The sequence below is a fragment of the Mobula hypostoma genome, chromosome 5, assembly GCF_963921235.1.
Source record: "Mobula hypostoma chromosome 5, sMobHyp1.1, whole genome shotgun sequence".
Classification (NCBI taxonomy): domain Eukaryota; kingdom Metazoa; phylum Chordata; class Chondrichthyes; order Myliobatiformes; family Myliobatidae; genus Mobula; species Mobula hypostoma.
The window spans coordinates 156,788,216-156,806,236 of NC_086101.1; the positions used below are offsets into that span (position 1 = coordinate 156,788,216).

The 18,021-nt window shown below is 40.1% G+C and overlaps 1 protein-coding gene across 2 annotated transcripts in view; it reads right to left on the reverse strand.

The window, feature by feature from the left end:
* The window catches only part of LOC134347086 (ephrin type-A receptor 5-like), a 328,980-nt gene that overhangs the window by 44,199 nt on the left and 266,760 nt on the right, over window positions 1–18,021 (reverse strand). The window contains exons 7-9 of one of the 2 annotated variants that reach the window (XM_063049198.1): window positions 15,270–15,429; window positions 11,064–11,166; window positions 5,922–5,989 (exon numbers count right to left, since the gene is read on the reverse strand). In XM_063049198.1, coding sequence (XP_062905268.1) covers window positions 5,922–5,989; window positions 11,064–11,166; window positions 15,270–15,429 — 331 coding nt within the window. The other variant, XM_063049199.1, reaches the window with a different exon arrangement.

The following is an 18,021-nucleotide window of genomic DNA, read 5'->3' on the forward strand; positions in this document are numbered from 1 at the left end:
AATTTCAAATGAGTTCCTCAAAATTTACCCAATGTAATTTGCTCAAAGCAAAATTAATTAACTTGGTCAAACACAAATTACTGCTGACATTCTTAGATAACATTCTTTGGTTGATTTCCACCTGTTTAAGGACATGAGTGTCCCAGTAAAATGCTCTTGTCTTGCAGTAAATATTACTGTGCTGTAGATATTGGCTTGTAACATCCTGTACTCAGTCTTCCCACATTCCCTCTGTGTACAGGGCTATACAATATGTTGGGAACATGCCCAGAGAACAAGCCCGTATGCCACACTTTTAGGCAATGACCGAATACAGGACTTGTGCTTTTTGTGAAATGGGAGCAAGGAGGGATAATTGGAATGGGATGGCAAAGCTCTCCATTTTTGGTGGCTGCTAACTTCTCATGGACCGTGTAAGTTCAGCAAGAGCAAGTGCACAGTTCAAGCAATTTGAAAGAGCTTCTGGAGCTGAATTTCTATGAAGGTGGTACAACATATTAAAAGATCAAAATGATGAAACCTGCACTCTGTATAATGTGCCTCAGGAAAGGTTGTAGATGGGAATGGTGCTATTCAAGAAGGACGAAGAGCCTGACCTATATATTTTGTTCAATCAGCAGAACCTACACCACTCAGAATAAGTAATTATTCCCTTGCTGTAGGTTGCACATTGTTGAATTTAGGTAGCCCACACCCCCCAATCACCCCAGTACTCTCCTTCCACACACTTACCTAGTTTTCTTCTCTTGCTCATTCATCCCTCCCAACCCCTCCCCTCACCTGTGTCCATCTGCCTATTATTCCCCCCCACTTCTTGTTTCACCCATGTGTACTGCTGCACATTGGCAATCTTTCTTGTGCTCTCTCGGTCCTGACGTGGGCTCTCAGTATAAAACGTTGACCTGCCTCCACAGACACTGCTTGGCCTTCTGAGTTCTTCCAGCATTCTGTTTGTTGTACGTTGCAGGATGTGACAGGGTTGGATAATTTTAATCCTCAACCCTGTTACAATGGCTGCAGGGTCACCTTTGCAATGTGCTTCCACAGCCATGCACGCACAGCATCCCGTGTTGCAGCTTCACTTGTCTGACACTTCATTCTCAGTGTAATCTTTTACATTCCTCATCGAACCAGGGTGGGACCTCATCTGATTAACAGTAACTCTATAGTAGGAAATATGTCAGAGTATGTGGCTGAAGATTGCAGTGGAATATAATTCTGTGTTACTGATATGTCTCTATGTCACTTTAATGCCTGGCATTGATCTGTCCTGTACCTATCCCATTTAACAGTGTTGGTGCCACCCATTATAGAGAGTATCTTCACTATGAGGATGGGACCCCAACACCCCAAGGAATGCATGTCTTTCCTCTCAATACTTGACCTGGTTAGGTACACCTCCACCAATGGGGCCAAATACATTCTGTATATCCCCCATGTTTACTCTTGATCTACCAGAAGCCAGAATTCGATCAGCTTATGTGTTAGTGATGCCACTGAGCGTACTAAAGTTCACACCTGCAGTGTAGTTCAGACATTATTTTAGAGACACAGTCTCTAAATACAGCACAAAACCAGGCCCTTCAGCCAACTGTGTCTGTGCTGAACATCATGCCTTTCTATACTAATCCCACTTGCCTGCATTGTTTCCATATCCCTCTATGCCCTGCTCATTCAACTATCTGTCCAGATGTCTCCTAAACACTGATACTGTTTCTGCTTCCACCCTCTCATTCCAAATACCATCTACACTTTGTGTGAAAGTTTTACCCCTTTAAACCTCCTCCCTCTCATCTTAAACCAATGTCCTCTTGTTTTAGAACCCTTTGGACCTATTAACACTTTTAGAATACTAATTCGTCAGTCAAGAGGAATAATAATTGGTAACCAGCTGCGGGTTACCTTATCCGTCTTTGATTTGACACTTATGGAATCTGGAGTCAATGCTGAGTTCACCCATCTCAACACTTCACTGAGGCACTATCCCACTCTGCCAGTGCAACACTGTTTGTCCAGGATCAACATTGAGATTCATGTGACCTAAATTGTACCACTTCACTGAGAATGAATGGTTGGCAAAGCACTTTGTATGTGTATATGCTAATGTGTCTGTGCCTGTGTGTGTACATGTGTTTGAGCTCCTGTACAGATGTGTGCATATGTACATTGTATGTGTGTGTGTGTATGTATATGTGTGCACACATGTCCCTGTATCTGTGAAAGTGTATGTGCATGTGTGTTTGTGCCAGGGTTTGAATAATGTCAGGGTGAAACACAGAAAACACAGATTCAAATGTACAAAGCATCCAGGAAAAGATATATAAAAATGCAGAGATAACTTTTATTAGTAATTGGACCAACATTTATTGAAAAGTTGTTAATTTACATTCAACTAAGAGATCACATACTTCATTTTCAATTTGGCAAGCCAGATGTCAGAATGACAGTTTAATGATTAAAAGCCTGGGCTAACACGTCCGAGTTCGGTTTTAAATGTAGTAAGTATAAACCAAGGTTGAAGGAGAACACACATTGGAAGGGCATTGGAACAAGGGCAGATCAAGCAACAAAAATGCTGCATGATGGGCAACTTGAAGCATGTTCTTGCCAATGTGTATGTGAAGTGTGAGAAAATCTGAAATAAGGAATATTATACAGATAGCAATATGTGAATTCTGCTTTATCAAATGCTATACATCATGCCATGCTGAGAGTAGGAATCTAGGCTGGTACTGCAGTGGAGTTCTGAGGGAGTGCTGAAAGGCATGAGGTGACATCTTCATAAGCAACAGTAAATTGAAGTACTGTCTGCCTTCTCTAGAGAAAATCCAGATGGAGAACAAGGGAGCGCTTACAAGTGCCCCAGCCTACACATGTTCCTTACCAACAATACAAAAAAGTAGATTATTCAGTCAATGGAAAAGAGTTAACAGTCGACGTTGACTGTCTACTTTTTTCCATAGATGCTGCCTGGCCTGCTGAGTTCCTCCAGCATTTTGTGTGTGTTGCTTGGATTTTCAGCATCTGCAGATTCTCTCGTCTGTATTCAGCCAATGTCAGATCTGTGTTTGTGAAAGCTTGCTGTGCAGAGATTGGTGGTCATGTGTCCTACAACTTTTTTAAGGGAGTTAAACTTTAAAGTACTTATAAAGGTGGTATATAAACAAGTATTGCACCTCTTAATTAGAACTGAGGCTTGGATCATGAAGGAAGGAAAACACCAGCCTGAATGAGGATGTTTAGGATTTTGTTGTCAGAATACATTTATTACTGGAGAACATTGAACTCTTTTTAAAATTTGAAGGAATCAAGAATTTTTTGATATTAAAGATGAAAACTGAGAATAAAGTTTTACTAGTAGGTGAAAACACTTTCACTTACCTGGTGCCCATAGCTATTAGCTATATCCTTTGTAATGAAATGGGGATTTATACACAGCAAGGTCTCACAAGCAGCAATGAGATGAATGAGCAGAAATCCTAGCAGGCTCAGGAATAGGCATTGAGCTCAGGAGAACTCATGGCATATTTTCCATCCTCTCTAGAGTGCAGGCAGGTCCACAATTTGGTAATTCATTCATAAGATATCATCGGTACCACACAGCACTCTCTCATTACTGCACTGAATTACTAGCCTGGTACCTGTGTTCCCTTCTCGGGAATGAGGTTTACATGCAAACATATGGACATGCAAACTCAGAACAGGAGTGGGCTGGCCCCTTCGAGCCTGCTCTCCTTGAATGAGAATGTGGCTGATCTGACTGTAAGCTCAACTCCACATTCTGACCTACACCTGCAAACATTAGCCCAGTGACTTTATAGTATACAACTGAATCAAGCCTGGCATCCTTCGTCATTTTTATCTCCCTTAATTTGTACAAAAATTCTGGACACATTACAGTTACAGAGTAATCCAGTTTATTTTACAACTTTTTGTTAAAAGAGAATTGGCAATAACAATAGACTATAGATAGAAGTAAACTTATTCAGAGGTTGATAGGAAAGTGGTTGCAACAATAAATTAGAAGAGAGAGAAGATATTTATTGTCACAGGAGAGTGCAAGCGTGGGGAAAGCACAGACAGTGAATAAAGCAGTATCACATCAATGTGTAAGAATCAGTTAGACTGTTAGTTGAAGGAAGTAAATGGACCTGGATATAGATTAGAAACATGAGTTCATGGTTTGCCTCAGTGATATATTTTTTGTCTGAGTATATCAATACAATTAAAACAAGAAGCAACTATCTTAGCAGACCCAATGAAAAGCAATTTACAGTCAACAGTGAAATAACTTTATATCTTCACCATGGACTAGCAGTTGACATTAGTGATAGGTTGATTGCACGATGAGCATTGCATTAATATTTTATTTTGCTTCTCTGCATCAGGGAAGCCAAACACAATTGGGGGATCATTTTGTTTACTTGCACCATTTAGTGCTTGGAAGGGGGGGGTGACTCTGAATTTCCAGTTAAATGCCACCTTAATTCGTCATTCCACTCCCACTCTCATCTCTCTGTGACCTCCTGCACTGTAACAATGAGGCCATGCAAGTTCAAAGAACAAATATCACATCTTCCATCAGGGATGGATGCAGCTTTCAAAATTCAATTCTGAATTCTAAAAGTTCAGGTACCTCTCCCTTCCTGTCTTCTAGTTCAGAACTGGCCATTTCTGTCAGTAATCCACCTGAGATTGTGGCTCAGGTTTTCTCTCTCCGTTAGTAGAGTCTGGCCTGCTGGACATGTCCCACAGCTCAGGAATTAACATCACACAACACAGTTATAGAAACAGAATGTGTTTCCAGCTTTCACATTAGCCCATCTGGTCACACCCATCATAGATTTCCCTTTGTTCTACCCATCCCTCCACCAGCTTCTGTGTTATTGAAATCTAACTTGTTTAATCTCATTCCCAGTTTTGCAGGAACATTATGTTAATTCTGTTTCTACCTGACCTACTGAATATTTCCGGACCTTCTGTTTCTACTTGTGTTTTCTTTATCTAAATACTAGCCAGATATCAATAATGCAAACGAATCTCCTGCAACTTTCCTGCATCACTAAAATTGTAGGTCAAAGCGTGAACTGCGACACCTGGTGCTGAAAATCTCAATCTTCTGAAGTAAAAGGGAGATTTCCAGAACTGATAAACACTCACATTGTTTAAAAGCCTTAAACATCCAATGGATAAGTGATGGGGTAGAGAATCATGCCCCATCATATCCTTTTTCTCTGTCCTTCAGAAAATAATTACCGTGGTAGATCACAAAGAGAACTGCTTGAGAAGACTATGTTCATTCCACAACCAAGTGTTCTATCTATAGATGAGGCATATATCTTCTGGTATTCAGCGAAAAATGCTAACCAACATGACCTCCACTCCATAGCCCAAATCTCACAACAGAAACTTTGTTGGAACATTGGCTTTCTCTTATTTCGGTTTGATTTCAAGCTAATCTGGCATGGTCTTGCTATAGCAGCAGCAAGATTTATGCTGGGACAGTCATAGATTTTCAGAGATCTAGATTAGAAACTCTGCTTTATTTTTGACTGGAATGTCCCTGAATTGGACTTATGCCACATCCTCAGAACTGGAGAAACAGATTTCAGTTACACAAGCACAGCGTGAATGAAATATTCTATATCAGCATCGCACCTTCTGATTTGCTCATTAAAAGGATTTCTTCACAATACCAGGACAGGATTATACTGCAACACAAGGATTACTCTATGACACTCCATCTGCAAACTGTAAAAAAAACTTCTGAAAGTCAGCGGATTCTCTGAAAGAAGAGAACATTGCTGTGCTCTTTCATTTGAAGCCAAATGTTTGGTGACGAACTTTAAATGAACTTCTCCAGCTGTTTTTGCCTCCCCATCCCTGAAATCCATACTGTAGCTAGCTGATAATTGACTCACTGTGACCATTGTGGAAGTGCATCTTCTCCTCTTCTGGATCCTGCTTGGCTTTACTGTACCCACATCGCCTGGTTTAAAGCAAACGACATTCATTAATCATACGTTTCTCAATTCAGATAGAAACTAGTTGTGGGTCGCTTTTGTCACCAAAGCCATTCTCATTTTATCACTCTGGCTCCCAGTGGCAAACAGAGGAGTCTCAGGAGGTCCTTCTATGTAAAATGTTACAGATGTGTAAGAGATTAAAGCTGTGTTTGAAAAATACCCCACCAGCAACATTGATGTCACTAAGTGCACACAACAAGATCCTTACAATAATGTGGAACATAAGACCACAGCAGAGACAGAAAGCCACTGGTCTCTGGTTAGGCTTAATTTACTGAGCACGGTGAGAGCATTTCATTTGAAGATCAAATTCTGAGGTTTCCTCCTGTTTCACATCAATTTTTCAGGACTTTTTTTTCTAAGGTTTCAAAGAATAAGGATGTTTTATTATATATTGATATTTTATCCATACATGAAATGATAATTACCACATTGCTAAAAATATGAGAAATTGCTTTTTATAAGAGACCTCAAATTACAAGATGCTTAAATATAAATGTCAACATTGCATTATTTCATAGAAAATTGCAAGGATGCAGGCCGTACAAACCACACAGCCAAATCTGGTCGGTACCACAGATTAGTTTCTATTACACTAAGGTGCATTCCTAGAACTGCATGCATGAGTTACATTCACAAGTTTTAATGAATCTGGCAGGTAGGTAGAGCAGGGGATAATTAGAAAAGTACACCCATTGGAAACAAAGTTTTAGTGGACCAGGTGTATGATGAATTACCACCTGAGCCTTTCATTTCTACTCCAACAAGATAAATGACTCTTCTGAATTATTTCATTTCAGTTATAGCAATGAGTCATAATTACATATTACTTGGTGTATTCGGCATTACATTTGAAGGCAGCAGCAGATTAAAAAGGCTAAATTAGTTCACTGAGGATCATTAGTATCTGTTCCATTAAATCTATTATTAATTATTGCAGGTGGAGAGAGAGAAAGAGAGAGAGAGTGTGGATCATGGAACCATCAGTTACTCTGCAGGCCAAAGGTCATTGATTCTTGTCAGTTTCTCTTAGGGAAGAGGATATGTAAGTAGCTCCTCCTCTCCCTGCACTGCCCACAAAGCAAAATATTAAAATGTACAAATTTTGCTGAAAACAATGATGCCAAAATAATAGGCTCATAAAAGATGATTTTTTTTAAATAGTGAAAGACAAGATGTTCATTTGTCCGATGAATCAGTCAAATTTACTCTCCAGAGAGTCAGCATCCTGTTCCTGCAAAAGGAAAGCCATCTCAGAGGGTAGCTTTCGGCTATCATCCGTGTTTCTGGGTACCACCACGGGAAAGGCTTGGAATCTGTAAGTGCAAAATTACCCACAAATCAATCCATCTCTCACGCAATGATCTTGACATTCCAGTTCAGTTAGTACTGAAGGACAACAAGTAAGCTCACATTTTTATCTGTAAGCTATGTTTTGGGAATCATTGGTCCATCTGTTTCATTCCATTTCCCTGGAACCAACACCTGGTGCACATTTTTATTGCTTTTATTCCTCCATCTCATTGGACTACAATAATCACTCCTAAAAATGAAACCTTTCTACCAGTCTCTCTGAAATGATAAATGAATGTTTCATTATGTCTTAAAAATCCCACTCCTACAATTTTATGTCCTTCAGCTGATCACCCTCTAATAAACCAAGATGATAGACATTTGTGATGAATAAACAAAGGTATACACTCGGAATAAACTGAAAGTAGACTTGCCTGACAGGGTCAAGTAATACTGTGACTAAATTGCTGTTGAGAATTATGAGTTTTTAAAACATGAGGAATTTAGCAGATTAGAAACATGCCACATTTTGGTATTTAATTAATGAACAAGCATTCTTCTATTATACACATGGCAGGGGTAAAATGGCATGCTTTAGTTTTCAGTGGCTGAGCATTGTACTTTGGAGAGCTTGTGGGTCATAATACAGCACAGGAAAAGACTTTTGACCCACAATATGGTGTCGACCTAATTAAAGGCCTAACTAAGCTAATTTCTTCTGCATGTACATAGTTCATATCCCTTTATTCTCTTCAAATTCATGTGTCTAAGAGCCTCTTAAAGGTCACTATCATATCTGCTTTCACTAACATGCTAGGCACCCACTACACTGCGTAAAAAGGCTTGTCTCTTTAAACGTACATCCACTCAACTTAAGTGCATGTCATCCGGTACAAGACATTATCATTACCAGAAATGACATCTGCACAACCATGTAATCAGTTAATTATTGATTATCCAAAAGATGTACTCCTAGGCAGAATAGATCAATAAATGTACGAGATATATCGGCTCACCAGTCAACCATGCAACTTTATAGGTTATGGTTCAGATAAATATAAAAGGTTCAAACAGGTTTTGGATTATAATATGGGCATAATTCTTTCCCAGTGGTGTATGCACCCAGCATACCAAATAATTATTTGTATAGGCAGCTGGTTATTCCTTAGTCACACAAAAGAGGAAATTACAGGAGGACTTCAGCAGCTCAGGCAGCATCTACGGAGGGAATGAACAGTCAAAGTTTTGGGCCAAGCCCCTTTGTTGGGACTAGATAGTAAGAGGGCAGAAGACAGAATAAAAGGTTGGGGGAGTGGAGGAGTATGAGTTGGTAGGTGATAGGTGGATCCAGGTGAGTGGGGTAAGGTGGGTAGATGGGGGAAGTTGCAGAGAATTTGAATGGTTTAAGTAGCTGGGAGGTGATAGGTTGAAGAGACAAAGGGCTGGAGAAGATGGAATCTGATAGGATGATAGTGGATCTTGGCATAAAGGGAAGGAGGTGGGGAACCAAAGGGAGGAAGACAGGGGTGGTAAGCAGGTTTTCAGGGTGGAAATTGAATAAGAAGGAATAATGGGGGTTGATGGTTAGGGGGAAAAAAAAGAGACAGATAGGAGTGGTCACCAGACATGAGAGAAAACAACGTTGATGCTGACAAGTTGGAGACTATCAAGATGGAATATGAGGTTTTGTTTCCTTAATCTGCCTCCAGCTTCTATTTGGTTATAAAGGGGGCTGTGGACAGACATGTCAGTGTGGGAATAGGAAGTGGAATTAGATGGCTGGCTACTAGGAAGAACTGGCACATGGAGCAAGGGTGCTTGATGAAACTATCTCCTAGTCTGCATCCGGTCTCACCAATGTAGGTAAGGCCACACCAGAAGTACCAGATGCAATAAATGACACTGATGGTTTCAGTTGTGAAGGACTACCTCACCTGAAAGATCTGTTTTGAATCTTGAATGTTGGTGAGGTAGGGGGAGTAGGGACGTGTAACTTTTGAGATGTTTTCAGGGATAGGTGCCTGGATAGGGGTTGGTGGAGAGAGATGAGCGGACAAGGGAGTTGCAGAGAGAGCAATTCCGCAGAAAGTGGAGAGGAGAGGGGACGATGAGCCTGGTGGTGGGATCCTGTTAGAGATGGCAGACATTGCGGAGAATGTTATATTGGATATGGAGCCTGGCGGGGTGATAAGTGAAGACTTGAGAAGCCATCAGTAATGACACAGAGGAGAACAGAGAGGGCGATTACAAGAACCACAAGAAGGGTGGTGGCTTCATACAACCAGTGAATGTAGGTTCATCATATCTGCACTCTACCTGTCTGTCTGCACTCTATCAGAAGAATCTTGAGAGGGCATATACAATGGTTATAAGTCTAACAAGAACACCCTAGAATTACAATTACAAGCCTCAAGTCACCCATTCCATTCCAGTGCATTAGTTGTATCATCTAAAGGGTTTAGCTGTCCATTATTTTTGCACTAATCTCAGACAATACTCCAGTAAATCAGCTACTTTTCAAGCTAAATTGGCCTTGAACAAAGATAAAAGGGAATTTGCATCTTACTGGATGGGTTTTGAAATTTGAAGCTTGCTGTGCTTGAACAGTTTCCCTGTAGTAGTGGAACCATTGGCTTCAGTGTGAACGAAGAGTGGGAAGTCAACAGCACAGACTCACACATATTACTTCTTTGGACATAAATGAGTAATACCACTAATTGCATTGTTCTTCTTCTGTGAAATTTTATAAATAAATGCATGTTCTTTTTATCAAATATCAGTTATGATTTAATTGCCAGCATGCATCTTACTCATTTGAATGTCCCTTGATTTATTTTTCTGCAGGTAGATGTCATTTTCAATGGAATAACCCTTCCATTTGGTACACTTATTGACTTGCACATTTTGGTGTCTCAGAATCATGAGGACATGTGTGCAGTAGCGTGGGGTGGTATTGACAAGTACTTTAGCTGACCACTGCAAAAATCACAGACTATATTCTCTGTGCTTTCAAATCACAAATTTCCCTGGAGCAAAGTGCCCAAAGTACCCCAGTGAGTATTTTTCCATCCCACGTTCATTCTACCTGTCTGTGATCTCCTGTACTGTTACAGAAAGTTCCAATGCAAGAATGAGGAACACCTCATGCACTTTCAATAGCTGAGCATGGAGTGCAGCTTTCTGAATGCAATATTGAATTCCAAAACGACATATAACATGATTTCTCGGTCTGTATCAGTTGTCCATCGGTGTGATTGCCTCAGCTTCTTTCTTACCCCATTTTTATGTGGAAGTGAAGGAATGCCCAGCCTTTTACTGCTGTTACAGCTTGTTCTGTTAGGTTGTTAAAGTGATAGTCTCCATGCATCAGCCACTTGATTAGCATAAGGAGGTGAACTTCACATCACTTAAACTGACCTGAGTTGGGCTTGCTGCTTTGGTAACAGGTGACAATGCATTTGGGGAACCCAAGCATTTTAATCTGAGATTCTGGCTCAGCAGCATTATGAGCATTCACAAAGACAGTGAAGCAGTTACTTGGGTAGAACTAACTGCTATAAATGGGTGCCCAGCACCCTCTATGCATAGAATCTCTTTAAAAAAAAATCAAATAAATACAGGCTGGTATCTTTGAAACTGGCTGTCAGAAGTCTTTTGCCATTGAATAGATTTTAGCAACAAAGGTATTTAGAGTACACTCCTCAGTTTCCTCATGCATGAATGGAATAATCAAAACTGCCATACCTTCCACTAAGCAACAGTCCAGACACCACTGCCACCAGGATCATACCCACTGCCACAGACACCCCAATGATTGGCACCTGACTCTGGTCACCGGCTGGCAAGGCTGGAAATGATGAAGAACACAGGATATGTTACCAGTACATATTTCAATCATACTCAGAGGAGAATTCTATAGTTCAACTTGCTCCATACTCCTCCCAAGAATACTCCTTCACAGTTCCTACCTGGTTTCATCACCATTCCACACAGCCAGCTGCAGTAATGTACAGGATCTTTTGAACAATAGAATATCACCACGAGGCCTACATACAAAGAAACCTTTGTTTTGTACAAAAAATCCATCCTTTAGGTGGGGAACAATTTGTGGCCCTCTTAAAGTCTTCCACAGTGACAGGAAATAGTCAGTCAGGAAAAGGGTGGGGAAAATGCAAGACAATAGCGAAAAATCCATGGCAAATATTTTGCGCTGCTGATAATGTGCACCAGTATGGTGTGCTGGGGCAGTTTTCTTCAACGTATATAAGCAAAGCATTGTGAAGACTCTTTTGAGATAAGTCTGTCTGTAGGCCACCGTAAAAACTAAGAAAAGAAGGATATAATCTTGGTCTGTGAAAAGATGTGTGCACCACCTGTATTCTGGAATCTTTACTTGAATTCCATATAAGGGCACCTTAACCTTATCCTCGAAGCACAAAACATAGGTCAGCATAGCACAGGAACAGACCTTACAGCCTCCATATGTGTGTTGACAAGGATGTAATGTAAAAAATAATTATCTCTGCCTGCACATTATCTATATCCCTCCATTCCTTGCCTATTCACCTGTCTATCAAAATGTATCTTGTTGTCAATGTATCTGTTTCTTTATATTCCGTACACCCACCACTCTCTGTGAAACAAAATTTCGAAGTGTTTCTACTCAGTGCAATGACAATGAAGGCAAGCATCCACACAGTATGTCTTCTTTACCACCCGATCCATTTGTGTTGCCACTTTCAGGGAGCAATGGATTTGAACTCCGAAATCCCTCTGTACATCAATACTCCTCAGGTTCCTGCCATTTACTGTGAAATTTCACTTATATTTGACCAACACCCCACACTTGCTCAAATTAAACTCAATCTGCCATTTCTCCATCCACATTTCCAAATAATCTACAGTATACTTTGAAACTCTTCTTCACTATAATGAAGTATTGGGTTAGGTGACCATCCTCTCCATCCTCAAAGCACTGAGCATGGAGTCAAAGAGTCACGGAACACTACAGCACAGAGGTAGGCCCTTCGGCCCATCTAACCCATGCCAGAATATTAATCTGCCTAGTCCCATTGATCTGCAACCAGAATATGGCCTTACATACCCCTCCCGTCCATGTACCCATCCAAATTTCTTTTAAGTGTTGAAATCAACCCCACATCTACCACCTCCACTGGTAGCTCATTCCACATTCTCACCACCCTCAGAGCGAAGAAATTCCCCCTCATGTTCCCGTAAACATTTCATCAGTCACCCTTAACCCATGATCTCTAGCTGTAGTATCACCAAACCTCAATGGAAAAAAACTTGCCTGCATTCACCCTGTCTAAGCCCCTCATAATTTTGTATACCTCTATCAAATCTCCCCTCAACCTTCTACATTTTAGGGAATAAAATTCTAATTTATTCAACCGCTCCCGATACCTCAGGAACTCAAGTCCCGGCAACATCCTTGTAAATTTTCTCTGCACTCTTTCAATCTTATATCTTTTCTGCAGGTAGATGACAAAAATTGCACACAATACTCCAAATTAGGCCTCACCAACATCTTATACAATTTCAACATAACTCCTCACACATGTCTGCATTAAATACCATCTGCCATTTTTCAGCCTACTTTCCCAGCTGGTCCAGATCCCACTGTAAGTTTCGGTAGTCTTCTTCACTGTCCACTACACCCCCAATTTTGGTGTCATCTGCAAATTTGCTGATCCAGTTACTACATTATCATCCAGACTCTTGATTTAGATGACAAACAACAAGGGGCCCAATACTGGTCCTTGTGGTACACCACTAGTCACAGGCCTCCAGTCAGTGAGGCAAACATCTACAACCATTCTCTGAGTTCTTCCGTGAAGCCAGTGTTTAATCTATTTTACTACCTTATCTTGAAAGCTAAGCAATTGAAACTTCTTGACCAACCTCCCATGTGGGACTTTGTTAAGCGTCTTGCTAAAATCTATGTAGCCAACATCCTCAGCCTTGCCTTCATCAATTTTCTTGGAAAACTCTATAGGATTGGTTAGGTACAACTTACCAAGCACAAAGCCATATTGTCTATCCATAACGAGTCCTTGTCTATCCAAATACTTATATATCCAGTCCCTTAGAACACATTCCAATAATTTTCCCACTACTGATGTGCTTCCATGTGCTGACTGGCCTATAATTTCCTGAATTATTCTTAGAACCTTTCTTGAACAATGAAAATGCATTATTATCCTGCAATTTCTGCATGTCTCCACAGGGTCCTAGGGTACACATTATCAGACCCCTATACCTTTTGGCTCTGCACATAGGTTACCACTCTGATCTTCAAGAGGACCAATTATGTCCTTTTCTCTCCTTTTGCTCTTAATATACGGTATCTGTAGAAGTACTTAAGATTCTCTTTGTCTGCTAGAGCAACCTCATGTCTTCTTTTAGTCCTCCTGATTTCATTCTTAAGTGTTCTCTTGCATTTCTTATACTCAAATACCTCAGTTGTTCCTGTCAGCCTATACCTGCTATGTACCTTCTTCTTTTTCCTAACTAAAGCCTCAATATTTCTTGAGAACCAAGGTTCCATAAACCTGTTCTCCTTACCATTTATACTGACAGGAACATATTGTACAGTTCAGTATTCTGTACTGTCAAAATTTCATTTATGAAGGCCTCCAATTTACCAAGTACTCCTTTGCCAGTAAATAACCTGTCCCTCAATTCTACCCATTAAGTCTGACTAGCTGAGCTCTCCGGTCTGTCCTGACTAAGCACTGCGAGAGATTGTCCCTGACTAGTAATTCTACTCCTCGTCCTTTAATCTTTCCCACTCTGTCACATCTAAAACAACAGAACCCAGAACATTGAGTGCCAGTCCTGTCTCTCCCCCAGCCAAGTCTCATTAACGGCTACATTGTCATACTTCCATGTGCTGATCCATTCCCTAAGCTCATCCAGCTTTCCTAAAATACTCCTTGCATGGAAATAAAAAATAAATAACGAAATAATGAAAAATCATGTCTACCAATGGCCTACACTTCTCCTCTCCTAAGACTCAAAGAGCAAAAGTCTCAACTCCCCTCTCTGACAGTGGCTTCACACAATGGCTGTTCTGCTTAAACCTAACTTATTGTTCTTGACAATGCCTAATCATGTGCAATCTAATGTTTCCTTGGGAACTGTGGTTCACAAAAATTGCCGACCTGAAACTGAAAAGGATCCGAAACCTTTTTAGTTACGTAATGAATCTGAAGCCATAAAATGAAAATGGTTGGTAAATAAATACCAATCATCTTTAAATACTTCCATTGAAAATTTGAAGCCCACAACAACAGGTATGGAGTGCAGTTGGCCACCACCATAACTTCTCCTGTGAGGTACTTGTTCTCAATTTCAGGCAACTGCTCTGCACTGACTGAACAAAACTTTCCCACCACAGCAAACTATCTCCCATCTGCTGTCCATCACACGTTCAGCTATAATAATAGCAGAGCCACTTCCCACTATCCATACACACACCAGCAGCCTCCCTATAAACCTCAGAAGTGGGGAATCAGAAGCAAACCAAGACTTTCACGCTCTGCTAAATGGTATATTTAATTGAATCCAGAGATTTGATTAATCTCAGTAATGCAAACACACCAAATGACACAAAGCCTTTTACAAATAGCTCCATTTCGCAGTTCTTGATGGAAGTACCACTTTCATTTATTGCACCTTTTTATAAATACCATCACTTTTCTCACACCAGTTTCCCCATGTAATGTTTAAAATGATGATCTGCTTAGATTACATATTTAATCTTTGTAACTAGCCTTCTGTTAAATTGCAAATGAACTCCCAGGCAATTTATACTTCAGAAAGGGATGTGCTGAAAGGGGTTTGAACAGCAGATGGTACTCGATCGTAACTGATCAGTAGAATCTATTGATGTGACTGCTAAGGTCAACAGTAAGTAAAATGACGTACAGACCGGGCTGGTTTCAAATTCAAATTTCCGACTGTAGCCCCCATATCCTGCAGCTGTCCGGGCTCGTATCTGAAAGATGTACACTGTGGTGGGCTTCAGACCATCGACCAGGATCTCAGTTTCTTTGGATTTAATGATTGTGTAGCTAGTCTCCTGATCCTTGAATTTAAAGAAATACACAAGTGAACACATAACAGGATGAACAAATTGTCTACATCCCTCAGTAATTTTGCACTGGCATTGCAACTTCCTGATTATTACCTGAATGTTATTCCATCAGTACACCAGTTGTTTTTAAATTGACTGGAAATCTACAGCCTTATTTGGAAGTATTTTTCACTGCATTGACTCTAAAGGTTTTTTTTCACTTTCAAAGTAACACAGGATCTTCAATGTTGCTTCTGTTTTTTGGCCGCATCTTTCTTTAACAATCACAAACACAGTTACTGTTGGCACAGTGAGCCTTCCTCTGCTGTATTTATCAGTGTTTAAAGGCAGTAGGATTGTCACTCATTAATAATCCGTTTTCTTAAACATATTCAACAGTAAAATTTATCTAGCACATAAACCAACGGTAGACACTGTGCTCTCCACAACGAAGAGTAACAGTGTTAAAAAGGCAGAGTAGTGAAGCACCAAGTGGCAGAACAGGGAGTGAATTTCAACGAATTAGAACCCATCACATTTACAGCTCTCCCCACCAATACCTTTCAAAAGGTGAGTTCTCAAGAAGGTTGCATCTGTCATGAGGCATCCACGATCTAGGCCATGCCGTCTTCTCATTGCTGCCATTGGGCAGGAGGTAGAGGAGCCTGAAGACCTACACCTCAAGGTCAAGCAACAGCTTATTTCCCAGAGCCATTAGGCTGTTGATGTTGACATTGAAAATTACCTTAGACTATACTTGGTTCTCACTCTCAAACTTGTACTAGTGTTGTGTTTATTTTGTTGATTATTTTGCAGATGTAAATTGTGGATTGATTTATGTTAATTTGTTTATGCTAATTCACATTTGTCCTTGTCTTGTATTGTTCTGTACTGTTGCTGCAAAAAGGCAATTTTCATGGCACTTGTACCCTGAGTACGTATGCCTATGACAACAATGAAACTGAACTTGGTGGGTCCATGATTTAAACAGCTGATACTACACCAGGTATAAGCACTGACTACTGATGTCACTCTCTCTTAGAATATACAACAGTACAGCTCAAGTATGGGCTCTTTGACCCACAATGTTTTGCCAGACTAGATAAACTAATAATTAAATGCCTAACTAAACTAATCCCTTCCACTTGTACATTGGCCATATTCTTCAATTCTCTGCACATTTATGTGCCTATCTTTTAAAATTTTTTTTTATATAAGCTTTACAATGCAAGAACAAAAAAACAGTAAAAAAAAGGTTTAAAACAAACATATCAAATGTACAGTTCATAACAGTTAAGGAAAAGCACCCATAGTAGAATCGTATAAAGTTAGTTACCACCCCACCCTCCCACTACCCAACTCCAAGCCAACCTGACGATATATAGAAAAGTTGAACAGAACGTTAATCACCACAGAGCTGTATTTATAAAGGGAAGGTATATTGCCTACTACCTGAGCAATAATATGTTTACACATCAAAAAACAAACCGTAAATCTTAACCAAAAGAAGCTGGAAGTAAGGGATTTAAATGCAAAAGAAAAAAAGGAGGGATAAACCCTTAATCTAAACGGGAATTATGAAAATATTCAAGAAAAGATCCCCACACCTTTTGGAACTTTATGTCTGAATTAAGAAGTGAATAATTAATCTTTTCAATGTCTAAGCGGGACATAATGTCTATAAGACATTGAGCATGAGTGGGTGGGGCAACATCACTCAAGAAGGACTGCCCAATATGGGTGGCAATGGAATTGAACTCTTATAAGAACCTCTCCATTCCTGCACTTCTTGGATCCGCACTTCCTTGCCATCTGCCTAAATCAATTCATCCTGTCATCAGACACACTCTGAGAATATGGGCTCAGTTCAGAAAATATAATGGTCTTTACGGTTTCTCTCTCTCTCTAGTCCTATTCTACATAATCATCTTTTTCAGCCTTCTATGCAGGATTTCACATTTTAAGACTGGCACAGAAAGGTGGTTTGAAGAATTTTTCATAGACAATCGCTTTGCAACTTTTGAACAACTGTCTGTAAAGTTCAACCAACCTAACATTCATTTCTTCAGATATCTCCAAATTAGACATTTTATCAACCCTTTAATACCAAACTTTCCTGAGGTACCTGATAAAAATGTGCTGGGCTTGTTTCTTTGTATAAACCCATCGGGTAAATGTTTGACATCCACTATTTGAGATATGTTAGCGATTTTGAGGCGAATCCCCTTTAACAAAATTAAAACTGCCTGGGAGCATGATTTAAATATTTCTCTGTCCGACGAGGTTTGGGATTCAATTCTCAAATCAGTTAATTCAACTTCTTTATGTGCTCGCCGCTGCCTTTTACAGTTCAAGGCTGTACACAGGTCTCAGATGTCTAAAACTAAATTATCACGGTTCTATCCTGATATTAGTCCCTGTTGCGACAAGTGTAAAGGGGGCGAGGCTTCCCTTATTCATATGTACTGGGCTTGTCCTAGCTTCGAAAAATACTGGAGAGATGTCTTTTTAACTTTATCCCATATACTTAATTGCTATTTGGAACCTAACCCTCTGATTGCTCTTTTCGGCACCTCAGGAGAAGTTGACACGCATTTGAGTCCG